Below are 26,413 nucleotides of genomic sequence, written 5' to 3' on the forward strand. Positions count from 1 at the left end.
CCCAGGTTCCCAGCGAGCACCAGCTGGGGCTGCGGGTGAGGTTGGGGGCCATTGTTACAGCATTTATCGGGGAGACCCTCGGAACCTCACCAGTGAGGAGGAGCCAAGAGGTGTCTTTAACCCCTCTCCCAAATAAGCATCCGAAATAAATCGACACAAAACGTCAACACAAGCACCCTAGCGCGCCACCCCTCTCAGTCCAGTTGGCCACCTCCGAGTCTCCCCATCCTACACTACAGAGCCTTCAAGGCCCAGGTCCCGTGAGAGGCCACGTGGCACACCGGGGTTCTGGGGGTCGTGCCTTGTGACGCCCCGCACCGGCCCGGAGCGGGAGGGCAGGGGCCTTTCCCGCGGGGTACCCCGGGCTACGTGCAGTTCACCTCTAGGCAGGGGGCGCCGTGGCAGCGGAAAGACCACATGCCCGGGGGCGGGCCCTGCGGGGCGCGCTCCTCCCACAAGGGTGTCAGGTTTACGGAACCGAGCTCCCAGGCCGGACGCGCGGTGGCCTGACGGTCGCAAGGATTACATTCGCCTGACCCGACCCGGCTTGACCCTGCCCGGGCGCGCCATGTTCGCGCGTGGGTCCCGGAGGCGCCGCTCCGGGCGTGCGGTGAGCGGGAGTCAGGGCAGCGGTGGGGGTCGGGGGTAAACTGACGCCCAGGCGAGGGGGCAATGGATAGGCATAGCGAATAGGTGCCCCACAGAGGGTCTGGGAATCCCATCCCCTGCATTCCCAGACCTGGGGCTGGGGCTGCCGGAGGCGAATGGATGGAGGAAGATGTAGATCTGGTGGCCCAAACCCCCTAATCACCTCTCCACACACTCTTCAGCACTCCTGGGACCTGGTGGGGACCCCTCTCTTGTGAATTGTGGGAGGGAATCCTCAGGGCCAGACGACTGGGTCTTGGAGGCTTAGGTTGAGCAGGAACCTCCTGAGCTGCTTCTTTTTCTTTTCTTTTTTTTTTTTTTGAGACTGAGTCTTTCTCTGTCATCCAGGCTGGAGTGCAGTGGCACTATCTCCGCTCACTGCAACCTCCGCCTCCTGGGTTCAAGCGATTCTCCTGCTTCAGCCTCCCATGTACCTGGGACTACAGGCGCCCGGCACCACGCCTGCCTAATTTTTGTATTTTTAGTAGAGACAAGGTTTCACCATGTTGGCCAGGCTGGTCTTGAACTCCTGACCTCAGGTGATCCGCCCATCTCGGCCTCCCAAAGTGCTGGGATTATAGGCGTGAGCCACCGCGCCTGGCCGACCTCCTCAGCTTCTAAAGGACACAGTACCTTGGAGGAATGTGGAGGGAGGAATGGAGTCCTACACTCCTGGGATGCTGAAATGCTGAGGGTCAAGAGACTGGGATTTGAGGGAACAAGGCTTCCAGGGTTCCGCCTGAGCAAGGGAGTTTTTGACTTCTTAGATAGGAGGGTCTTTCACTTCCTTTGGAGTGGGTCTCTGACCTGGGAATGTGGGATCTGGGTTTGATGGTCCAGAGAAGGAATAAATAGCCCTAGGATAGGAGGGGTAAAGGCCAAGGTTTCTTGGGATGGGGGTTTCCGAATGGAGCAGGGGCCTCCTGAGATCCTGGGGAGGGTCCCCAGTTCCTTGGGTATCAGGGCATGAGGCCAGGGTTTAGGGGAGGAGCTCCTGAGCCTCTGAAGAGAGGGGCAGGGTTCACGTGGGGATCTCAAGGAAGAATGGGGTCTCGTCTCCTACCCTGTGGAACTGGAGTGCTGCTGGCGGCATAGATGGAGAGGGAACCGGGATGAGGCCCGGGAGAGGATGCCCAGAGTAGGGGCTCTGTGCTCTAGTGGGGAGAGTACTATGAATTATAGGGGAGATGCTTGAGCCCTGGAAGGATCTAAGGCTGGTGGGAGGTGTCTGAGGCTAGGGGCGGATGGGAAGGGGGGTCCGAGGCCAGCCTAGGAAGGGGAATTCCCTGAAAAGGGAACATATAAGGAGATGGCTCCAACTGCCCCGCCTCTGCCTCGGTTGTGTCCCGCTCCCCCGCACTCTGGGCGTTGTCCCAGCCTGCCCAGCGCTGCCTAGGTAAGACAGGCCCCAGCGTGCGGTCGCGGGCAATGAAGTGGAGGGGCGGGCGTTGACTTCTTCCCTGCTTCCGCGCCTCACCCGGCCCTGCATCTGCCCCCGCCCACTGCAGCCTCCAGAGGCAGAGGACCCAGACCGGGGCCAGCCCTGCAACTCCTGCAGGGAGCAGTGCCCCGGCTTCCTGCTCCACGGCTGGAGGTAAGTGGCGACCCTAAAGGGCCTCGCCTTTGTCAGAGCTCCGCCTTCGGGAGGAATCCAGGAGCCTTAGGCCACGCCCCTACGCTTGAGCTCCGCCTACAGAGCGATCTCAGTTGGGAAAAGAGCATCAGGCTCAGATTCAGAGCCCCGCCCCCTGACTCATTCCCCAAAGTCCGCTCCCAGGAAAGCTCCACCCACTACTCAGCCCCGCCCCCAGAAGTGTTCCCCCGTAACCGCTGAGTCGCATCCCTAGGGAGATTCTTCGTCCCTAACTCTGAGCGCCGCCCTCTGGCCTCCAGCACCCCTCTTAGACTCAGATCTACTCTCCCAGGCCCAGCGTCCTATCCTCCTGCTGGAGCCCTGCACCCAACAGACAGAGCCTACAGCCCCCAGACTCAGGCCCTACCCACAGGCTCAGAGCCTACAAGTTCAGAGCCTCACCACAGGTTAGATGCCTGTGTCTAGTGAAAGTTCCCCCACAAAGCATCCCACTGCCCACGACCTGTCCTCTGGCTCACAGACCAGCCACACCCTGGCTCATAGGCCCACCTTCTGCAGCCCTGCCCCCAGGCCCAGATCCCTGTCCCTGCTCACAGCCCTTTGGTGGTGATAATCTGCATGTCCCAGCTCCTCCGTTGGACCTGGGCTGCTGAGGGGTTCGGGTGGCAACCCCTTAGTAATTGACCCCCATCCCGACCCCCTCAGAAAGATCTGCCAGCATTGCAAATGCCCGCGGGAGGAGCACGCAGTGCACGCGGTGCCTGTGGACCTGGAACGCATCATGTGTCGGCTAATCTCGGACTTCCAGCGCCACTCCATCTCCGACGACGACTCAGGCTGTGCATCGGAGGAGTATGCCTGGGTCCCCCCAGGCCTTAAACCGGAGCAGGTGACCAGAGGCCAGCCCTCCACTCTTGCTGTCCAGTGGGTGCACACTAATGCTCACACACACACACACTCAGGTGGGAACCTATTTCTGGGGCTATGCTAGAGTGTGCAGTCAGACCGAGGGTCCTTCTGGCCCCTCTGTGATGGAGGATTGGTCAGCCCCCCATACGTTGGGTGACTGAGGGACCAGTTCCTCAGGGTCTGTTCACCCCAATCCTATTATTTTTGATGGATTGTTTTTGAGACAGGGTCTCACTCTGTTGCCCACCACAGCCTCCCTTGTAGCTGGGACTGCAGGCGCATGCCACCATGCCTGGCTATTTTTAAAAATTTTTTGTAGAGACAGGGTCTCCCTATGTTGCCCAGGCTGATGCTGAACTCCTGGGCTCAAGCGATCCTGCCTCGGCCTCCCAAAGTGCTGGGATTACAAGAGCAAGCCACCATGCGTGGCCCCACTCCCTATTCTACCCTCCCAGCACTTCATTCACCACATGACTTCATTGATTGAGTCATTCGACACATAGTTATGGGGCACCTACTGCATGTGAGACACTGTTCTAGGCACTGAGGACACAGCAGTGAGCAAAACACAAAATAACATGTCTGCCCACGGGCGTGGTGGCTCACGCCTGTAATCCCAGCACTTCGGGAGGCTGAGGCGGGTGGATTGAGGTCAGGAGTTTGAGACCAACCTGGCCAACATGGCAAAACCCCGTCTCTACTAAAAGTACAAAAATTAGCCAGGTGTGGTGGTGCACACCTGTAATCCTAGCTGCTCAGGAGGTTGAGGCAGGAGAATTGTTTGAACCCAGGAAGCAGAGGTTGCAGTGAGCTGAGATCATGCCACTGCACTCCAGCCTGGGCAACAGAGTGATACTTCTCAAAAAAAAAAAAAATCTGCCTAGGTGGAGGGTAGATTCTGGAAAGGAAGAACACACAATAAGCAAACCTGTAAATATATGTCAGATGGTGTAAGGGCTATGGAATTAAAAAGCAAGGAAGGTGGGGTGAAGAAAGAGAGAGGGAGGGAGGGAGGGAGGGAGGGAGGGAGGGAGGGAGGGAGATGCTAGAATTGTAAATAGGGTGCCCAGAATAAGCCTTTGTGAGAATTTAATGGTTGAGCTGCCCGAAAGGAGGTGAGAAGTGAGCCATGCAGATATCTGAGGTTACAGCGATTCACACAGGCAAAGGGCATAGCTAATGCCAAGACCCTGAGGCAGGCGTGTGCTTGGCATATGTAAGGGATGGCAAGGCCGGTGCTGCTGGCACAGAGTGAGCCAGGGGGAGACCACCTGGAGATGAGGTCAGAGATGTGGCAGGGGCTATGGAGAGGACTTTGGCTTTGCCTGTGAATGAAGGGAAAGTCGCAAGAGGGTTGTGAGCAGAGGACAGCCTAGGGGAATAAGGGTGGAATCAGGAGACCAGTGAGGAACCTGATGATGATGGCGCTGGCAGTGCAAGGAGTTATATATATATATGGAGAGAGAGACAGACAGACAGACAGAGAGGCAGGCATGGTGGCTCACACCTGTAATCCCAGCACTTTGGGAGGCCAAGGCGAGTGGATCACTTGAGGTCAGGAGTTTGAGACCAGCCTGGCCAACATAGTGAAACCCCATCTCTACTAAAAATACAAAAATTAGTCTGGCATGGTGGCAAATGTCTGTAATCCCAGCTACTCGGGAGGCTGAGGCAGAAGAATCGCTTGAACCCAGGAGGCAGAGGTTGCAGTGAGCTGAGATTGTGCCACTGCACTCCAGCCTGGGTGACAGAGCAAGACCCTGTCTCAAAAAAAAAAAAAAAATAGGCTGGGTGCAGTGGTTCACGCCTGTAATCCCACCACTTTGGGAGGCCTAGGCAGGCAGATCGCCTGAGGTCGGGAGTTCGAGACCAGCCTGACCAACATAGAGAAGCCCCGTCTCTACTAAAAATACAAAAAAATTAGCCAGGCGTGGTGGCACATGCCTGTAATCCCAGCTACTCAGAAGGCTGAAGCAGGAGAAGCGCTTGAACCCAGGAGGCGGAGGTTTCGGTGAGCCCAGATCATGCCATTGCACTCCAGCCTGGGCAACAAGAGCGAAATTCTGTTTCAATAAATAATAATTATTATATATATATGTGTGTGTGTGTGTGTGTGTGTATATATATATATATATATATATATATAGAGAGAGAGAGAGAGAGAGAGGAGAGAGAGAGAGAGAGAGACAGGGTCTCACTCTGTCTCCCAGGTTGGAGTGCAGTGGCTCAATCACAGCTCACTGCAGCCTCAACTTCCTGAGCTCAAGTGATCCTCCCAGCTCAGCCTCCCAAGTAGCTAGGACTACAGGCATACATCATCACGCCTGGATGATTTTTGTATTTTTTGTAGAGATGGGGTTTTGCCATGTTGCCCAGGGTGGTCTTGGACTCCTGGGCTCAAGCTATCTTCCCCTCTGGGCCTCCTAAAGTGCTGGGATTACAGGTGTGAGCCACAGCGCCCGGCCTATATTTTGGAAGTAGCGCTCAGGGGATTTGCTTGTGGGGGTGGGAGAAAGAGGAGTGAAAGATGACCCTGAGGATAGGTAGATTAACTGATGTGGGAAAGGCCAAGACAGGAGCGAGTTTGAGGGGTAAGAGCATAAGTTTGGTTCTGGCCATCTGGAGTTTGAGATGCCTGTTAGACATCTAAATAGCCACATTGCCTGGAACTCAAGGGATAAGTTACAGAGCTGGACGTATGTGTTTGTCATTATGTGTCACAGGCTGGAGGTGACACATTAGCCAGCCAAGTAGATGATATTTACAGCCATAAGGTTGAATGTAATTCCCAAGAAATTGAATGTAGACAGAGGCAAGAGGACCAAGAGCTGAGTCCTAGGATCCTCCTGCATTTAGGGATCAGCTAGTTGAGGAGGAGCCAAAACAGGGGCAAAGAAGGAGCAGCCAATAAGATGGAAGGAAAACCTGGACGTGTGGTGTCCTGGAAGCCAAGGGAAGAAAGTGTTTCCAGGAAGAGAGAGTGGTCGGCTTGGTGCAGTGCTACCATCATCAAGTCTGATGATGACTGAGACCTGAACAATGATTTTAACAATGGGGAAGTCATCGATGACCTTGACAGCTTTGGAAGAGGGATGGGAGCAGAAGCCTGCCTCAAGTAGGCTCAAGAGAGATTGGAAGGACAGGAAGTGGAGTGAACACAAGTGCTCATAACTTTTTGAGGAATTTTCCTGTAAAGGAAAAAAGAAAAGTGGATCAGTAGACCGGGTGCGGTGGCTCACGCCTGTAATCCCAGCACTTTGGGAGGCCGAGGCAGGCGGACCACTTGAGGTCAGGAGTTCGAGACCAGCCTGACCAACATGGTGAAACCCTGTCTCTACTAAAAATAAAAAATTAGCTGGGCATGGTGGTGCGCCTGTAATCCCAGCTACTCAGGAGGCTGAGGCAGGAGAATCACTTGAACCCAGGAGGCGGAGGTTGCAGTGAGCCTAGATCGCGCCACTCCAGCTTGGGTAACAGAGCGAGACTCTGTCTCAAAAAAAAAAAAAAAGGTGGATCAGCAGCTGGAGGAGGAAGTGAGGTCAAGACATGCAGGAACCCTCAGCGTGTTTGGGAGCTGGGAGCTGAGGGAAATGATCTGCCTTTAGGAAGGAGAGATGGGGGAGTCAGAAGGTCCCTCCTAATGCCTTTCATTTTCTCAGAGAAATGGGGACCCGCCATCTCACTGCATCCCAACTCACCTCTCATTTCAGTTGTTTTCTCCCACTCCTATGTCCTCCCAGGTATATCAATTTTTCAGCTGCCTCCCAGAGGACAAGGTCCCCTACGTCAACAGTCCTGGGGAGAAATACAGGATCAAGCAGCTGCTGCACCAGCTGCCCCCGCACGACAGTGAGGTGAGGAGAGAGAAGACAGGAAGGGCGTGCCAGGCACAGGGCACAGTCTGGGCCAATGCAGGGCAGGGTCAGAGGAGGAAAGGTGAGCTGATCTGAGGTAAGTGGTCCAGACAGGCAGGGGTCATCAGGAGACATTCCTTGGCAAAACCACAGCTGGGCCTTGGAAGAAGAGGTGGTTACTTCAGGCAGGAGGCACCATCTATAGAAAGACCTAGAAGTAAACTTTCGGGGCATGGATGAAGTCTGGAAGAGGGGCAGGGACAGGCACCAAGGGAGGAGGAGCCTGGGAGATGCCTTCTCCTCCCAGGCACAGTACTGCACAGCACTGGAAGAGGAGGAAAAGAAAGAGCTCCGAGCCTTTAGCCAGCAGCGGAAGCGGGAGAATCTGGGGCGTGGCATTGTGCGCATCTTCCCGGTGACCATCATTGGGGCCATCTGTGAGGAGGTGAGCCGTGGAGGGCCTCAGCGAGTGAGCAGTGCCTCTGCTCCAAGCCCTGGGGAGCAGGACACATCTTCCAAGCACTGGGAAGATGACGCCTGCCACTTAAGCCCCAGTGAGGTATCTCTAGGGTCCCCTCTTGTGGGCGGGGTCTGTTCCTCACATCTCACTGTTGGGCAGGGACTGTCTCTAAGGCAACCCCTGGTGGACAGAGACTTGTCCCATCGATCCCACTGTCGTGTGGGGTTTGCCCGTAAGGAGGCCCTAGTGTGTTTTTCTCCCTCTCTGTGCAGTGGACATGGGGCATGGGCTATCTCTTTGGTCCTCCTGTGGTCAGAACTTGTCCTCAAGAGCTGACCTACAGTGGCAGGGCCTGTCTGCAGGGCCCAGTGGTGGGCAGGGCCTGTCCTTAGATCCTACTGTTAGGTGAGATCTATTGCTAAGGTCCCCGTGGATGGAGACTATCTCTGTGGTTTCCCCCACTAGGCCTGGCCTGTCTGTCTTCCCCACCCCGATGAGGGAGGCTTGCCTGTAAGGCCACCCACCATGGGTAGGGCCTGTCTCTACGGCTTCCTTCATGAGCAGGGTCAGTCTCTAAGGTACCGCCCAACCCCATCCCTGGTATAGGCAGGGCCTGTGTCAAAGTTACCCCGTGGGTGGGGCTGATCACAAAGGTTCACCGTGGGAAAGGCCCAAGTGTAACATACTTTGGCTGACCCCATCCATCTGACCATCTTGGTGACAGTGATGGTAACCATATTGGTGCTTCTCTCATGGCAGTGCGGGAAGCAGATTGGAGGTGGGGACATCGCAGTGTTTGCCAGCCGTGCAGGCCTGGGTGCCTGCTGGCACCCACAGTGCTTCGTGTGCACCACGTGCCAGGAACTGCTGGTTGACCTCATCTACTTCTACCATGCTGGCAAGGTCTACTGCGGGCGTCACCATGCCGAATGCCTGCGTCCACGCTGCCAAGCCTGTGACGAGGTTTGGGCCTCCCTGCCCAGGGGTGGGAGTGGAGGGTGGGCAGGGCCAGGAGCAGGCTCATCTGACAGCCACAGATGGCCTGCGCCCTCCAGATCATCTTCTCCCCTGAGTGCACGGAGGCTGAGGGCCGCCACTGGCACATGGATCACTTCTGCTGCTTTGAGTGTGAAGCTTCGCTAGGAGGGCAGCGCTATGTCATGCGTCAGAGCCGTCCCCACTGCTGCGCCTGCTACGAGGCCCGCCATGCGGAGTACTGTGATGGCTGTGGGGAGCACATCGGTGGGTGAATGCTGTGGGACTGGACAGAAGGATGGATGGACAGCTGGGCCACAGTCCTACCCCACCAGGACTCCTCTTGTCCTCCAGGCCCCATCCTCCATTGTGCCCTGTACTTTGTTCAGCCCCAACACTATACACCTGTACGCTTGGTTGCAAGTGCCACTCCCAATCTCCCCACTATGCCATGCTTTCTAAACCCCACCTACACAATGTTAGACCACCACCACATGTCTACACCCACCTCCAGAGGGTGCTCTAATTCCAGTCCCAGGGCTCGCCCTACTCCTAGCCTCCACCACCCCAAGCTGTGCCCCATTTTCCTCCACTCTCCTGTATCAGCCTAAGTCAGGCCTAGCTTCTAGCTACACCCTACCCTCTGAGAACCACTCCTTTCTCAACAGGGCCACTCCCCACCTGTTAAGCCCTGCCCCCACCAGCCAGGCCTCCTCTTCAGGCCCAGCCTTCCATTCTCCTTCCACCTGGAGCCACCCCTTAATGTCTAAGCCTGGCCCGAATCTTAGAGTCCAATGCCCACCCCGCTCTGGGAGAGAGCACCCTGGGAAAGAAAGGGAGGAGTGAGAGAGAGGTTCACCAGCCAGTCTCCAGGAGAGAACTAAAACCTGTTTCCTGCTTTCTCCAAAAGGGCCCCATTCTGGAGGAGGGAGGAAGGCACCCAGGGGTGCCCTGCCTTGGATTCCCCACCTCTTCTTGAGAAGGGACTCGTTCACTTGGGGTGGGGTTATGCCTGGGGGTTCTGCCTCAGTTTTTCCCCCTCGTCGTTCCCCACAGGCCTGGACCAAGGCCAGATGGCTTACGAGGGCCAGCACTGGCATGCCTCAGACCGCTGCTTCTGCTGTAGTCGCTGTGGGCGGGCCCTGCTGGGCCGCCCATTCCTGCCACGCCGAGGCCTAATCTTCTGCTCTCGAGCCTGCAGCCTTGGGTCCGAGCCCACAGCTCCAGGGCCGGGCCGCCGCAGCTGGAGTGCCGGCACTGTCACAGCCCCAGTTGCAGCCTCCACAGCCTCTTTCTCTGCTGCCGAGGGGGCATCAGAGACCACCACCAAAGGCACCAGCACAGAGTTAGCGCCAGGTGAGCTAACCCTCTAGCCACACCCAGCCACAGCCCAGTCACCCCTACGTCCTTGCCCCTGCCTCAGCCCTGGCCCTTCCTTCTTGACTCGCCCAGGCCCTTCACCTGCTACATCCCTGGGCCGCGCCCATTTCTCAGCTCATCCTCCTTCCCCACACCAGTCCAGGCCTGGTTTCCATCCCAAACTACACCCGCCTCCTGAACCCTGGTTCCACCCTGTCAATACAGGGCTGGTCCCCTACCTCAACTTTTCTCTGCTTGACCCCAAGTTCCTCTTCCTCTTCTCCAGCGGGTCACCCTTCATCCTCTGCAGTCAGGCCCCACCCCTTTTATCGCAAACCAAATCTACTCCAGCCTATGCCACACCACTTCCATCCGAAGCCACCCCCGGTGCCCTGGCCACGCCCCACACACCAGTCCCATCTTGCTCCGTGTTCTTCCTTCCAACCCTCTCAACACCCAGAGCCTGCTCCAGGCCTCACGCTTCCCAGACTTCCCACCTCCCTGCCATTCTCCGACCCCTGCCCCCACTTTCCCTGTCTTAGTGGATGAAAGAATGACCTTCCGCAGGCCTCCTCTTAGGAGGGGGCCAGTGGGAGGGCAGATACAAGGAGTCACTCTGTCTCCCCCTTAACAGCTACAGGCCCCGAGGAGCCCTCCCGCTTTCTGAGAGGGGCTCCCCACCGCCACTCCATGCCAGAACTGGGGCTCCGCAGTGCCCCCGAGCCGCCTCCAGAGTCCCCCGGCCAGCCTAACCTGCGCCAGGATGATAGTGCCTTCAGTCGCCAGAGCACCCCACGCGTCAGCTTCCGCGACCCTCTGGTGTCTGAAGGAGGTCCGCGCCGGACCCTGAGTGCACCCCCGGCCCAGCGCCGCAGGCCACGCAGTCCCCCACCCAGGGCCCCCAGCCGTCACCGACACCGTCATAATCACCATCACCATCACCATCACCATCACCACCGCCACCCAAGCAGATGTCGCCACTATCAATGTGACGCGGGATCAGGGTCAGACTCGGAATCTTGCTCCAGCTCGCCCTCCAGTTCCAGTTCCGAATCCTCAGAGGATGATGGCTTCTTCCTAGGAGAGCGCATCCCTCTGCCCCCGCATTTGTGCAGGCCCATGCCTGCTCAGGACACTGCAACGGAGACCTTCAACTCCCCATCTTTATCGCTCCCCAGGGACTCTCGCCCAGGGACGCCTCGTCAGGCCCGAGACAAGAACTGCATCGTGGCTTGAAGGCAAACCGTCCTGGAGGGGGCGCCATTCTCCAGTCAGAGTAGATGATGAGGCCCATGCCCCTCACTCCCATGCCCCGCCCCCACAACCTAAGTCATAAATCTTCTTCCTCCTTTATCTGTTTGTTTCTATTTTTGTTTCTGTTTTAGAGACATGGTCTGCTCTATTGCCCAGGCTGGAGTGCAGTGGTGTGATCAGGGCTCACTGCAGCCTCAAAAGTTTTGAGCTCAAGCTATCCTCCCACCTCAGCCTCCCAAGTAGCTGGGACTCCAGGCTCCTGTCAGCGTTCCCAGCTAATTTTTTAATTTTTTGGTAGAGATGGGGTTTCGCCATGTTGCCCAGGCTGGTCTAGAACTCCTGGGCTCAAGCAATCCTCCCGCAGCCTCCCAAAGGACTGGGATTACAGGCATGAGCCACCGCACCGGGCCTCTCGTTTGTATTATTGAAGTAATTTAATATTTGTTGTAAAACAGGCCTGGCTTCTTTGCCTCCTTGCCCCAGCTATTTCCACTCCATTTCCCCTTCCTGATGCTTGAAATTCACCCACATTTGATGAAAGGATTACTTTATTCATTATCGTATATTTTAACAATGTTTATTATTCATTTATCCCTCTACAGAACCACCACCCACACCAAGGAGATTATTTGGAGTGGGTCCCAACCTAGGGCCTGGACTCTGAAATGTAACTCCCCACTTCCCTCATTTTGTGACTTAGGTGGGGACATGGTTCAGTCAGAACTGGTGTCTCCTATTGGATCGTGCAGGAGGACCTAGGCACAAGTATATGGTGGCCACACCCAGGAGGGTTGATTGGCAGACTGGAAGACAAAAGTCTCCCAATAAAGGCACTTTTACCTCAATGAGGGGGTGGGAGTTGGTCGGCTGGGAATGTTGTTGTTGGGGTGGGGAGGAGTTATTTCAATGGAGCAGTTATTTGCAGATTGCAGAGAGAAATGAGGGGAGTTCGCCTACACCGGGCCATCTGCGGGGTCTGCAGGTGAGGAAAGAGAGAAAGCATTGGCTGAATCTATATGCCCATTTCTTAAAACAAGATCCAAAGTCCACGAACATTTTACACACAAGAATACTGAAGCTTATGGTACCTATTGGTACAAAAGCCATAAGTACCAATACGAGACCAGAGTTGGCATTCGTGCCTTTAAGAGATCCCTTTCCTTTTCTCCTCTGCCCTCTCAGCAACCCCCTTACCCCCAACCAACACACACACACACACACACACTTACCAGTGGGGGCTGCTATATGTCTTGGCTGCCGAAAGGGGAAGGTGACATAGGCATCATAGCCAAAGAGGCACGTAGCGATTAGGCCCAGTACCTGGGGGACAGGATAGGAGTGAGGGGGTTTAGATTAGGTGGTCAGGTTACTCAGTCTCTTATCTTCTTGTATCCGTCACCTCCAGCACCTGCCCCATGCAGGACGGGACTCAAGCCCTGGGTTGGTAAGCCAAAGAACCCCAGGGAAAGGCCAAGAGAGTGCATCCTACCCCACTCTCCCTCCTCCTATACTTCTCAACACAGAGAGGCCACACTGTGGCCCTACCCGTAGGGGGCACAATTCATAATTTTTTTTTTTTTTGAGACACAGCATCTGTCACCCATCTGTCACTGAGGCTGGAGTGCAGTGGCATGATCTTGGCTCACTGCAACCTTTGTCTTCTGGGTTCAAATGATTCTCCTGCCTCAGCCTCCTGAGTAGCTAGGACTACAGGCCCCCGCCACCACACCCGGCTAATTTTTGTATTTTTAGTAGAGATGGGGTTTCGCCATGTTGGCCAGGCTGGTCTTGAACTCCTGACCTCAAGTGATCTGCCTGCCTCGGCCTCAGCCTCCCAAAGTGCTGGAAATACAGGCATGAGCCACTGCGCCCGGCCCCAATTCCTGCTACATTTGGGACAAAGTTCTTGCAGATGGTAGTCTAGTGCGTTGACAAAGGGGCCGCCTGTTTGTACCTCTCACCAAGGTCCTTGTGTCTGACAAGGGACTGCCCTTCACAGCAAATGAAGACCTTGGGAGGCAAAACCAAGTCCTGGGCCAGACTTTCCTCCATGCCCTGAGGACAAGTGTGACTTGCTGTGGGTCACACGATTTCTGCCAGAAGCAAAGGCAGAAATGGTCCCTGGCTCCTCAAACCCTTCCCTCTGTGCTTCAGAGCTGCTCCCATGGCCTTTACCCCTGCGACGATTTTGGAGTGGTTTCCTCTCTCAACAAGGACAACAATGGAGGTGATCAGGTAGAGGACTGCCGCTATGAGGGTTCGGAAGAAATCCTGTGAGGTGTAGGGAGAAGAGGGAAGTCAGCAACCACAGTTCCCCGACAATCCTAACTGCCCAGACCCCTCCCCAGCCTTGCCATTGTGGACCCCTTCTCACACTCCAGGGCCAGTTGATGAATGGTATCTTGGTGTGCAGGTCACACATGTAGACAACAAAGAAAATAGCAGCAAGGATCATCTCAACCACCGACAGGGAGGAGTAGCCTGGTGTAGAGGCACTGAAGCAGATCAGGATCACCAGGCATAATATCTGGAAGGGTGACATGGGAAAGGGGACCTCAATCAGCAACCAGGGCTGAGGAGATTGGTTTAAATTGGGGGTCCCATACTCGGATGCCTACAAGGGCTGGGGAAATGACATGCAATAATAGCTAAACACTTTTTATGTGCTCAATGTGTTCCAAATTCAATCATCACGGCAATCTAATGCTCTGGGTACTATTATTACTCTTTCTAATTTATAGATGAGAAAACTGAGGCACAGAGAGGTTTAATGGCTTGGCCAGGGTCACCCAACAAGTAAGGAGTAGAGTCGGGTGCCTCAGTTTCCTCTGCTTTTCCCTTCTAGGATATGGGCAGCCTGAGGGGAGTGGCGCTGCCAGGTGTTTTGAGAGCCCCGCTGACGCCAGCTTTGTGGCCTTGACGGGGGCGGAACACGCGGTTCCCCCAGCAACCCCTTTGGGAAGCGCTGAGAGTGACACCAGAGAGGCAGGACTCCGTTAAAGGCGCCGCACCCCTTATACAAGTGACTCAAAGGCGGCGCCCACTTTGAGAAGGGTGGAAACCCCGAAAAGCTAAGGACATCCCGCCCGGCCTCAGAAGGGCGAGGAAGAACTGGTGAAGGGCGGGGCGCCCTACACCGCGGGACTAGCGCGGGGGGGCCCCACCCCAACAGGCCCTGCCCCTGGGCGCGCTGCCAGCCCGCCCTCCTGTGCCCAGGCCGCGCCACGCCCTGCCACAGGAGGCCCCCACTTCCCAGCACTCTGGGACCCCTTCGATGCGTCCACTGATGAGTTCGCGCAGGCCGTCCCCACGTAGCCCTCCGTATGCGTTATAGGCTCCTGGCTTCACCCCGGGGACCACCAGATCTCAACAACCTTCGTCAAACCGCACCGACTCACCCTGCGCCCCGGGTTTCGAGCCTCCACTGTGAACCCACCCACCTGCACCCCACTGCCGAGCGCCCCGGCCAAGTGCCTGCCTCACCCGGACCATCCAGTTCCGCATGGTCCAGCCACCCCATCCCGCTTTTGCCCACGCGCCTGCCCCAGAACGCTCACAATCTCAGCAAACAGGAGGATTCCCTTTCGAGTGCGCGAAAAGTTGGTGCAGGCGGCCCAGCAGCCAGGGGCCGAGGGGCGCTCAGAATCCGCCATGGCATGGGCTGGAGTCCCTGGTGCCTCGGAGGATCTGCTCGCTTGCTCGTGGTTTCGAGGACGCTGTACACCCAGCTGTCTTGCCCGCCGTCTGGCCGGGAAGGGGGCCCCGGGGCGAAGGAGGGAGTGAATCACCGCGCAGAGCTGACGCGGGCGGGGCCGGAGCCGGGCCAGGTGGCTGCCGCCCCGGAAGCCCCCTCGCCCCGCCCCCCAAGGATACTCCCAGCCTGGCGCACAGCCCCCGGGGCGCCCCATCGCCGGGGTGCTTGGCAGCTCCAGGTACCAGGAGCAGTAATAGCGAGACCCTTAGCCTTTTTGGAATGCAAATGCACCCGAGACAGCTTCAGCTTAGAACCGCGGGAATCTGGCTTTGGGAGGGAGTGACTCAGTTTCCTTAACTGAATAAAACGGCCGAGGCAGAGTTAAATCCTAAAGACTTGGAGCCCAGTATGTTGCCAGAATTCAGAATATTTTTGATTTCAGAAAGTTTTCCCGTGCATATACTCCCAGCGGTGTTTGGAGCTGCCGCGCTAAAAAAAAAAAAAAAAAAAAAAAAAAAAAAAAAAAAAAAAAGAAAAGAAAAAAGAAAAAAAAGAAAGAAAAAAAAAGGGCCAGGCGCGATGGCTCACGCCTGTAATCCCAACACTGGGAGGCCGAGGCGGGTGGATCACCTGAGGTCAGGAGTTCGAGACCAGCCTGACCAACATGGAGAAACGCCATCTCTACTAAAAATACAAAAATTAGCCAGGCATGGTGACGCATGCCTGTAATCCCAGCTACTCGGAAGGCTGAGGCAGGAGAATCGCTTGAACCCGGGAGGCAGAGGTTGCGGTGAGCCAAGATCATGCCATTGCACTCCAGTCTGGGCAATAAGAGCGAAACTCCGTCTCAAAACAACAACAACAACAACAAACGGTATTTCTCCAAGAAAAGGTATGAACGTTCACAATAACTGGGTAAGGATTGAAAAGTGTTCCTCGGCTGGGCACAGTGGCTCATGCCAGTAATCCCAACACTCTGGGAGGCTCAGGTGGGAGGATCGCTTGAGCCCAAGAGTTGAAGATCAACCTCGGCAACATAGTGAGACCTCATCTCTACAAATAATTTTAAAAATTAGCCCAGGCGGCCAGACGCGGTGGCTCATGCCTGTAATCCCAGCACTTTGGGAGGCCAAGGCGGGCAGATCACGAGGTCAGGAGTTCGAGACCAGCCTGACCAACGTGGTGAAACCCCATCTCTACTAAAAATACACAAAAAATGAACCGGGTGTGGTGGCGCACACCTATAATCCCAGCTAGTCAGGAGGCTGAGGCAGGAGAATCGCTTGAACCTGGGAGGTGGAGGTTGTAGTGAGCCAGCCTGGGCGACAGAGCAAGACTCTGTCTCAAAAAAAAAAAAAAAAAAAAAGAAAGAAAACAGAAGAAAGAAAAAAGAAAAAAAATTAGCCCAGGCATGGTGGCGCGTGCCTGTAATCCCAACTACTTGGGAGGCTGAGATGGGAGGATTGCTTGAGCCCGGGAGTTCAAGGCTGCAGTGAACCATGATCAGACCACTGCACTCCTGCCTGGGCAACAGAGCAAGACCCTGTCTCCAAAAAAGGAAAAACAAAAAGAAAGGAAGAAAGAAAATTGTTCCTCGTTAGATCAGGTCAGGTTTTGTAACCAAATAGTGCCTATCTTGTGGGAAAACCATCAGTTTCCAGAGCTTTTTGTTTTTGGATAATGGATTGTGGACAGTGGAATAAACCTCTGAGCAGTGATGAGAATAAGACCCTGCCAGTGTAAAGGCTGTGTGAGAACAGGGGTTAGTGAGCATTGAGTTGCTCAGAAATAGGGCAAGCATTGTTTCTAGTGTTAGAGCCCAAGGCCAGGAGCAGTGGCTCATGCCTGTAATCCTAACACTTTGGGAGGCCAAGGTAGGAGAATCACTTCAGCTCAAGAGTTCGAGACCAGCCTGGGCAACGTAGTGAGAGCTTGTCTCTATTTTAAAAAAACATATTTTGTAATAGTGTTAGAGCCCAGAGAGCCCAAGGTCTCATTCTGTGTTCTGCAATCCCAAGGAAGTCCTGGCCCTAAATGTTGGGCCTCAGTTTCCTGGTTCTGAAGAGAGGGGCCAGTCAGCACAATCGTACATGAGGAATAGGAAAGTTTATTTCTGGGGGATTGGCAAGATGAATGGATGGCTCCTGGGGTGCAAAGCTGGGTGACATTTGTAGACACTTTGTTGGTATTTATTTATTTTTTAGTAGAGACAAGGTCTCATTATGTTGCCCAGGCTGGTCTTGAACTCCTGACCTCAAGCAATCCTCCCGCCTTGGCCTCCCACAGTGCTGAGATTACAGGCGTGAGCCACTGCGCCTGGCTAAGTGTGTTATTTTGAGCAAGTAATTTCCCCCAGCTCAGCCTTAATTTCTGCATCTAAGACATGCATCTGGTCTCCTGGAATCAGGATCCCAGAGGTACCCTGAGGGACACACTCTCCAGACTAGAAGTTGTTTTTGTTCTCATCTCATTTGAAGTGGGTGAGAATCATAACTGGATGGCCAGGAGGATTAAACCCAAGGGCCTGCCTGCTCTCTCTGCCAACACAGGGCCCCTCAAAACTAAGGAAAGAGCTCCCCTCTTTCAGCCCCAGTTGCCGGAAGAGTGAGTGAATAGTGGAAGGGATGAAACATACTTTTCCCAGTGATGAGTATGTGCTTTCCAACTCTGTGAGGACACGTCTGAATTTCTGAAACAAGACGAACCTGGTTCCGCTTCAACACACTTGCACTTGCTATTCCCCTGCTGTCAATGCCCTTCGCTCAGTGCTTCATATACCTGGCTTCTGGCCATTCAGGTTCCAGCTCAAGAGTTATGTCTTCAAAAAGGCCAGAAGCTCACCATCATCTCCCACAATGTAATCTCCTTTTGCTAGCTTCATAGCTTCATGACTCTTACTTCTCTCTGAAATTGTCTTTTTTTTTTTTTGAGAAGGAGTTTCACTCTTGTTGCTCAGGCTGGAGTACAATGGCACAATCTTGGCTCACTGCAACCTCCACCTCCCGGGTTCAAGCAATTCTCCTGTCTCAGCCTCCTGAGTAGCTGAGATTACAGGCATATGCCACCACAGCAGGCTAATTTTGTATTTTTAGTAGAGATGGGGTTTCTCCATGTTGGTCAGACTGGTCTCGAACTCCTGACCTCAGGTGATCTGCCTGCCTTGGCCTCCCAAAGTGTTGGGATTACAGATGTGAGCCACATGCCTGGCCTTTTTTTTTTTTTTTTTTTTTTTTTTGAGATAAGATCTCACTGTCACTCCAGCTAGAGTGGAATGGTGCAATCATGGCTCACTGCAGCCTTGACCTCCCAGGCTCAAGTGATCCTCCCACCTCAGTGTCCCAAGTAGTTGGGACTACAGGCATGAGCCACCACTCCCAGCTAATTTTTAAACTTTTTGTACAGACGAGGTCTATGTTGCCCAGGCTGGTATCAAACTCGTAGGCTCAAACAATCCCCCCGCCTCCGCCTCCCAAAGTACTGGGATTACAGGCACAAACCACCATGTCTGGCCTAAAATTTTTTTTTTTTTTTTGAGACTGATTCTCGCTCTGTCACCCAGGCTGGAGTGCAGTGGTGCGATCTTGGCTCACTGCAACCTCCACCTCCTGGGTTCAAGCAATTCTCTGCCTCAGCCTCCTGAGTAGCTGTGATTACAGGCACCTGCTACCACACCTGGCTAATTTTTGTATTTTCAGTAGAGACGGGGTTTCACCATCTTGGCCAGGCTGCTCTTGAACTCTTGACCTTGTGATCCACCAGCCTCGGCCTCCCAATGTGTTGGGATTACAGGCATGAGCCACCATGCCTGGCCTGGTTTTTTATTTATTCATTTTCTTGTCTTTTTTGTCTGACATCTGTCTACCCTCGTTACATACATCAGCTACACAAAGACAGAAATTTTATGTGTTGTTCCTCCAGCATCTCCACAGTACCTAGCACAGTGCAATGTATACAGCTGGGGTTCAATTAATACTTGCCAATGCAGGTGAAATTAAGAGGACAGACTTGGGAATCAGGCCTTGATTAAATCTTGCTTTGACCCTCCTCTCTCTAGCTATCTGCACTCCCTGGGCCTCACTTTCCTCCTCTGCGAAATGGACATATTCGGATAGTTGAGTAGATGTGCAACTATTGTAGATGAAAATAAATATTGCAATAAAGCCAGTAGCAGGCATAAAACTAAGTACATGGTGGCTGGGGTTACTATTATTAGTCTCCTGGGTGTGACTGTATTTATAGGACTGGGGCTCTTGAGCCCTTTGCTGACTTCTGAAGAACCACGCCTCCACCAGGCTCTAAGTCAGGGGTAGCTGGAAGCCACCCTGGCACACTTCCCCACAATGTCTATCTACAGCTCTAACCACTCAAGTGTTCACCTCTTTACCCTCCAGCTCCCAGCTCTTGCAGCTTGTCTTCACCGTTCTTCTTTCCTCTCCAGGGCCACCTGGACTCTCGCACTCGGGTCCTTTAAATTATTTTTCGCCCCTCCCCACAGGGGCGAAAGTTGCCCATTCCGTCAGACCACAGCTTCCCTCCTGGAGGGGGGGATGGGGCCGAGTGCTCAGGATGTGGTGACAGCGGAGGTGACTGGACATTTCTGTCCTCTGCCAGCGCCTTCCTCACGGCTACCCCGGTTGGAGTCCCGCTGGCCATATAAGCCCTGGCTGTGGGGCTCTGTTCCCAGGGTGAAGAAAACTCTGGGCCTCTCTCGTGCCGGGAACGCCCAGTGTGTGGCGTGTGCACACAAGCCCAGCTGCAGTTCTTCACCATGTACGGAAAATGGGGGCACGGCCCAAAGGTTCTAACAGCCTTTTTTAGCCCGGCCCGTCCAGGGGCGGTGACTCACACCTTCCCCACTCCGCCCCAAAGGGGGCTCCAGGGCCCCAGCCGGTGACCGGAGAGTGGTAGCCTACGTGCCAGCAAAAGCTGGCAGACTAGGCCGGAAGTGGGAGACCGCAGGCCTCTGGCGAAGGAAGCTGCCCTGCTTCTAGGCTTCTAGCCTTGCTATCCCGACGTCAGCTGAGGGTCTGTATGATTCCGAGACAGGACTGTAGATACACTGGTGCAGTCCCGCCACGACAGGCTCACCTCTGCATTCTCCATGCCATGCACAATAATTTATGTGTGAGACCCTGTACACCTCCAAAAAGGTGAAATTAATGAATAAGGAGAGGAGCAGGAGACAGCGAAGAGAAAAAGAAAGCACGCCGGGCTGTGGACCGGCAAAAGCAAAGATACATGTGCAAGCAGGAAAGCAGCAGCACGAAGTTCGTCAGCGATTACTCGAAGCAGGATTGACCCACCTGCTCCTTTACAGAGTGGCCTGGGCAGCCCCACCCCGCCTCGAGCGCCTGGCAAGTCAAGACTGGATCGAACCATTTTATTACCTCCCCCTCCCAGAACCAGAAGCGCAGGCTAGCCGGCTGGAAGGGTCGTACCACTGACGCTGCGAGGGGAGTGTGGGTAGAGCCACTGCGCAGCGGTTGAGGGGACCAAACCAAGTGGAAGCTCTCGGGGAGGTGCCAAGCGCCCGGCGGCCACACGCGCCGGATCCAGGTTGGGCGGTAACTAGTGAGCCCCGCGCTGTCAGAGGTAGGCTCAGTGCCTCCGCCTTCCGGCTGCCATCTCCTGAGCGAGCTGCGCTGACCCCCGGACCCCTAGGGCCCGCGACAGCCGTTCCTCGCTGGGCACTAGCCAGGGCCCCGGGGAACCCGGGATCTGGTCATTGGGATCCTCAGCGCGGCGCTCAGGAGGAGAAACCGTGGGGCCATCGGCGGCCGCCTCTGGACTAGGCTCCGGGCTGCCCCGGGTCTTCTTGAGCGTCGTCCGGGATGGAGGATGCTGAACTAGGGAAGTGCTGCTGCTGCGAGACCCCGTTACCTCCGGCCCTCCAGGATCTGGGCTGCGATCTGGCCATGACGGGACTACGGATTAGATTGGGTGGTGAAGTAGGGAAGGGAAATCCAGGCCTTTGGCTGAGGGTGGACAGGAGAACCCAAAGGCTGCGGGAGATGAGACCCTGGCCCTTAGAGAAAGTCCCCTCGAGGCCTTCTGGTATCGGCACTACCCCTCACAACCCCGACACCTCCTTTCCCGAGACCCCTCCCCTCCTAGATCCAGAACATGCCTCTCAGAAATCATTTCCCACAATCTCCAAAGGAAATCAAACCCCTCTCATCTAGGATCCCCTGCTCTCTCCTCTCTCATCCCACTTCCGTTGACTCCCAAACCACTGACCCTTTGTTTTTCAGAACTAGACCCCCTACCCTCTGGATCCCCATCCCATTTTCCCCTGGCTAAGATCCACTCTGCCTTCCCCTCTGAGAACTATGACCCTTCCTTCCAAACACTTGCTTTTATCCTAGACCCCTTCCCTTCTCTCCCCCCAGTACCTGGAAAACCCACCCTCTGAAATTCCTATCCTTGGGACTGACACCCCTCCCTGCCCCTGCGTTATTCCCAACCTGGGACCCTGTGCCCCTCCCTGCCCCTACTTGTGAGAATACCATGACCTCTTGCAGACCCTCCCCACAGAGACCACCAAACCCTTCCCACCCAGAATCGCAGCTTCTCCACTCTGTGAACCTCTCCCTTCTCCTCACTGATCTCTGACTTCTCTCCCCTGGGAAACCCACCAACTCCTTTTTGGGGCTCTCCCACCCCTCGAGTCTTGCCAGGGTGGGTCTCCAGAGGCCGACGAATAACCAGGTGGAGCTGGGGGCCTCCAGCTCGGATCCGCTCCACGGCCTGGGCATGGGTGAGGCCCTGCGTTGACTCTCCGTTGATGTGGAGCACGAGGTCCCCTACCTGCAAGAGTGCAATGCAGTCGTGTTGGAAAGGCAAAAGGAGAGCACCCCAACAAAGGCAGGGATAGCACCCACCAGTGGAAGGGGCTTCAGGGCTCACCTCCAAACGACCACTGCGCTGTGCTGGGCCATCCTTCAGCAGCCCGCGCACGGCCAGCGGAGTGTCCCCAGCTACATCCCGGCCCCCACCTAAGGTGAGGCCAAAGCCTGCGTAACCGCGGACCAGCTCCACAGAGAAATGACCAGAGGCCTGGGATGGCTTCGGAGCACTAAGTGCCTTACCCTGGATCACTTGGGGAGGCGCGTTACATGTCTCTAACCAACGGTGCTGGAATAAAGGACACAGGTGTACATAGTTTGCCCTGAGGCAGGTGGCCTCCAATAGAAGGATGAAATGGTACCTGGGGCCGGTGATCCACAATAGTGGCATGAGGCAGGCGACTGTCTGTGACCTCTATGTCCGCAGAGTCCAGCACGCTAACAGCTGGGAGATAAAAGCGGTAGAGAGGGCTGTGGGGGGACATGCCATGAAAACTACCTAGGACCTGTTCCCTGAGTTAACATTCTAGCCTCATCTACTTGCCTCGCCCCTGCAGCTCATATACAAACTGGCCCACCATTTATGCACCATCCCCTCAAGTAATCTTAAAGGCTCTCAGCCCAAACAAATAACTGTTCTGACCCCACCTTCTTAATAAACAATCCTGGGCTCAGCCATGTGAATAATCTTCCAGGCCTTCCTATCTCCCTCTAATAACACGCAGAACACATCCCTCAAATAACACCATTCGGCCCACCCTGGAGAATGCTACTCCAAAATTTGGCTCCTGAACCTTCCATAGCACGCCCTCTAATTACCCTCTAACCCTCATCCCATTCCTGACATCTCAAGCCCCGCCTCCATGGGATTATAGGCTCCACCCCCCGTGACTCACATTTCAGGCCTGCCTCTTCGCTGTGTGCCCGCCCCCCAAGCACTCTCCAGGCCCTGCCTCCTCAAAAAGGACCCTCCTCAGAAAGGACCGCCGCCAGAACGGGGATCCGGTTCAACACTCCCATCTAATCTAGCCCCCGCCTACTGCGATAACCCTCAAGGAATATGCTAGAATAACCCCAAGGCTCCTCCCACTCGAAGCACTCTCCGATCCCCGCCCCACCAAGTCGCGCCCCTTGGCCCCACCCAAAACGGGGCAGTAGCTGCTGACCCCCCAGGCCTGCCCCACTGAACCCAGCTCCTCTCCGAACCCTCCCCCAGCGGAGGCCCCGCGCCAGTCACGCACCCTCCTTCCGGCGCAGGCGCAATGTGGCGCCTGCCCTGCGTACCAGCGCTGCCACGTCGACCGCAGCTCGCGCCGCCAGGGGGCGCGCGTCCAGCCGCGCCAGGAGCTGCCGAGTTCTGGGGCCCGCGAGCGGGGAGGGGCCGCGGCCTGCGCGGGAGAGGGGACAGGTCAACGCCGACCCTCGGCCTCGGCCAACCCCCACGCTTCCGGACGCCCGAAGACCTAGAAATGCCCCTCAGGATACCCGGCGACCCCTGGCCACTCCCTCGATAGTTCCGGAGGTCACTGCTGTCCCTCCCCTCTCACGCGATCTCCGACCATCGCCGGTAGCCGGTGCACCCCCAGCCTGCTCCCACGGTGTCCCTGGAGATCGCTGTTTGACTGCAATAGTCCTAGACACCTCCGAACACCCCGTGAGGTCCTCGACTGCCCCCTAATCACCCTGGATGCCCAACTCTTTGCCCGCGATATCTCAGGGGACCCCGTTTCCCCCAGATATCCTGAGAGAACACGGCCTGGCCCCGTAGCCCTGGGACCCCCAATTCCCCCTCTAGGTATCCTAGGCAACCGCTGCTACCCCCATGAATTCCCTCAGAGGGCCCGTTCCCCCCATGGCCCACATACCTCCAGAGTCCCCCTCCACAGGTCCCCAGGGGCCCCCAGCTCCCCTCCCCCCAGTTCACTACAGACCCTGAGTGCCCAGGTGTCCCCAGTGACCACGGGCAGACTCCTCCCCGCACATCTGCACATCTCCCTGGAGACTCCTGAGAGCCCCCTCCCCCCGCCACTCAGGTGCGCGGCCCTTTCGCTTGTGTGTGGGTGTGGGTAGGGGACCTCCAGCCCAGCCTCCATCGCTGGGCCCCTGCCCCCTGCCACCGTCACTTGGGCGCCAGAGCCGCTCTGTTTACCACCTGTCAGAAGGAAAAGGTGTGGAGCAGACAGGCGGGACGAGGATGGCGGCGACTCGCCCTGTCATTCCCCAACGACCCCAATCCCTGTACCTCCTCTGCTCCCCCTAGGGTCCGCGGCGTCCCTTGTGCACGGCTCCATGGCCAGTAGTCCGCCGGGTGGACGCAGGGCAGCCAGCTACGAATTTTGAGCTCTGGGGCGCGCTCACCTGGCGGCCCGCCCAGGCCCTGGAGGCTGAGGCTGGCGGGTCCCGTGTCTGGCTCCTGGACCCGCGCGGTGACCTACCTGGAGGCCAGCAAGAAGGTCTGGCTGTGGGAGCCAGGAGGAGTGCTTGGCCTCACTCTGCTGCAGGCGCCGCACTCTGTTAACTGAAGGTCCTAGTCAGAATTTAAAAGCCTGACAATACCAACTGTTGCTGAAGATATGGAGAAAATGGAACTCCTATACCGCCGGTGGAAATGTAAAATGATATTGTAACTTTATTTATTTATTTAGAGACAGGGTTTCGCTCTTGTTGCCCAGGCTAAAGTGCAATGGCACGATCTCGGCTCACTGCAACCTCTGCCTCCCGGGTTCAAGTGATTCTCCTGACTCAGCCTCCTGAGTAGCTGGGATTACAGGCATGCACCACCCCCCTAATTTTGTATTTTTAGTAGAGACGGGGTTTCTCCATGTTGGTCAGGCTGGTCTCAAACTCCCTAAAGTGCTGGGATTACAGGCGTGAGCCACCCTCGCCCGGCCTGCAACTTTAGAAAACAGTTTGGTAGTGTCTTTAAAACTTAAGCATACACATATGAGCCAGCTATTCCACTCCTGCGTATTTATCTAAAAGAAAGCATACATTTACACAGCCTTGTCTTACAAATATTCATAGCAGCTTTATTTCCTGTCTTATTCATTTAGAACTACTGTAACAAAATATCATAGACTGGGTGGTTTAAACAACATAAGTTTCTCACAGTTCTGGAAGCTGGAAAGTCCACGATCAAGGTGGTAGCCAATTTGGTTCCTGGTGAGGTCTCTCCTGTTGGGTTGCAGATGCTTGCCTTCTTGCTGTGTCCTCACATGGAATTAAGAGAGTGAAGGAGAGTAAAGGCGTGAGAGAGACACACACAGAGAGAGGCAGAGATCTCTCTCTTCTGTTTCCTATAAGGTCACAGTCCTATCTGGTTAGGGCTCCACCTTAATGACCTCATTTTACCTTAATTGCCTCCTAAAGAAGCTATCTTCAGATACAGTCACATTGGAGGTTAGGGCTTTAACATATATTTATGGCTGGGCGCAGTGGCTCATGCCTGTAATTCCAGCACCTTGGGAGGCCGAGGCGGGTGGATCACCTGAGTTCAGGAGTTCAAGACCAGCCTGGCGAACATGGTGAAACCCCATTTCTACTAAAATATACAAAAATTCGCCGGGCGTGGTGTCAGGTGACTTAATCCCAGCTACTTGGGAGGCAGAGGCAAGAGAATCATTTGAGCCCAGAAGGCAGAGGTTTCAGTGAGCGGAGATCGAGTCATTGCACTCAAACCTGCGGGATAAGAGCGAGACTTCTCTCAAAAAAACAAAACAAAACAACAACAAAAAATATATATGTATATATTTATGGGTGGACACAATTCAGTCCATAATATTTGTTAATATCCAAAAACTGGAAATAACCCAAATGTCCATTAATAGTTGAATGAGGCCAGTAATCGCAGCACTTTGGGAGGCTGAGGTGGGAGGATCGCTTGAGCTCAGGAGTTGGAGACCAGCCTTGGCAACATAGTGAAAGATTGTCTCTATTTTAAAAACATAGAAACATTGTCTCTATTTTTAAAATGCTAATGCCTGTAATCCCAGCACTTTGGGAGGCTGGAGGTGGAGGCAGGAGGATTGCTTGAGCCCAGGAGTTCGAGACCAGCCTGGGCAACATAGTGAGACCCCATCTCTTAAAAAGAAAACAATTTTCAATGAAAAAAGTAGATGAATAAATTAACAAACTATGGTATACTCATACAGGGGAATACAACTCAGCAATAAAAAACAATGAAGGATTTGGATGGATCTCAAAAATAATTATGGTAAAAGAAGCCAGACCCATGCTCCAAAAAAGCACATGTTGTATGATTTTATTTATATAAAAATCTAATAAAATGCAAACTGATATACAGTGACAGAAAGTGAATTAGTGGTTGCCTGGAGGGAGGGGGCCAAAAGGGCAGGAAAGAGGAAATACCAAGGGCAGGAGAAAACTTTTGGCAGAGATAGCTATACTCAGTATTTCTTTTTTTTTTTTTTTAAAGTGACAGGGTCACATTCTGTCATGCAGGATGGATTGCAGTGGCACAATAATAGCTCATTGTAACCTCAAACTCCTGGGCTCAAGGGATCCTCCTGAGCAGATAGGACTACACATATGTGCCACAATGCCTGGCAAATTTTTTACATTTTTGTAGAGACTGGGGCGGGGGGGTCTCACTATGTTGTCCAGGCTGGTCTTAAACTCCTGGCTTCAAAAAATCCTCCCACCTCTGCCTCCCAATGTGCTGGGATTACAGAGGTGAGCCACCACACCCAGCCTGTTCAGTATCTTCACTGTAGTGATCGTTTCACTGATATAAACGTATTCAAAACCTATCAAATTGAAGTCAATTATATCTCAACCCCTTCAAAACTTAAAATAGATGGG

The 26,413-nt window shown here is 54.7% G+C and overlaps 3 protein-coding genes across 9 annotated transcripts; 1 reads left to right on the forward strand and 2 right to left on the reverse strand.

Annotated features, from left to right (window-relative positions):
- Positions 1-498: 498 nt before the first annotated feature.
- On the forward strand, positions 499-11,898 carry PRICKLE3 (prickle planar cell polarity protein 3). The gene is made up of 9 exons (XM_030806693.1): positions 499-610; positions 2,157-2,242; positions 2,948-3,131; positions 6,892-7,005; positions 7,313-7,450; positions 8,225-8,428; positions 8,521-8,707; positions 9,497-9,796; positions 10,434-11,898. The coding sequence occupies exons 1-9, from the start codon at positions 569-571 to the stop codon at positions 11,033-11,035; spliced, it is 1,857 nt and encodes a 618-aa protein (XP_030662553.1). The 5' UTR covers positions 499-568; the 3' UTR covers positions 11,036-11,898.
- PLP2 (proteolipid protein 2) lies at positions 11,611-15,257 on the reverse strand. Its single transcript, XM_003282516.4, has 5 exons — positions 14,611-15,257; positions 13,428-13,580; positions 13,229-13,324; positions 12,283-12,373; positions 11,611-12,029 (listed from the first exon to the last, which is right to left on the reverse strand). The coding sequence occupies exons 1-5, from the start codon at positions 14,959-14,961 to the stop codon at positions 12,007-12,009; spliced, it is 714 nt and encodes a 237-aa protein (XP_003282564.2). The 5' UTR covers positions 14,962-15,257; the 3' UTR covers positions 11,611-12,006.
- Positions 15,258-18,524: 3,267 nt separating this feature from the next.
- MAGIX (MAGI family member, X-linked) lies at positions 18,525-24,209 on the reverse strand. Of its 7 annotated transcripts, none has more exons than XM_030806694.1 (6): positions 23,835-24,010; positions 22,834-22,980; positions 21,955-22,037; positions 21,654-21,881; positions 21,383-21,554; positions 18,525-20,656 (listed from the first exon to the last, which is right to left on the reverse strand). In XM_030806694.1, exons 1-6 carry the CDS (start codon positions 23,881-23,883, stop codon positions 20,346-20,348), a joined length of 990 nt encoding a protein of 329 aa, XP_030662554.1. In that variant the 5' UTR covers positions 23,884-24,010; the 3' UTR covers positions 18,525-20,345. The 7 variants fall into 7 exon arrangements, with proteins under 7 accessions (XP_030662554.1, XP_030662559.1, XP_003282565.1 ...); XM_003282517.3 differs by having other exon boundaries at positions 20,115-20,671; XM_030806699.1 differs by lacking the exon at positions 23,835-24,010 and adding an exon at positions 24,028-24,209 and having other exon boundaries at positions 21,654-22,037.
- Between the last annotated feature and the right edge of the window lie 2,204 nt (positions 24,210-26,413).

The sequence above is a fragment of the Nomascus leucogenys genome, chromosome X, assembly GCF_006542625.1.
Source record: "Nomascus leucogenys isolate Asia chromosome X, Asia_NLE_v1, whole genome shotgun sequence".
NCBI classification, from domain to species: domain Eukaryota; kingdom Metazoa; phylum Chordata; class Mammalia; order Primates; family Hylobatidae; genus Nomascus; species Nomascus leucogenys.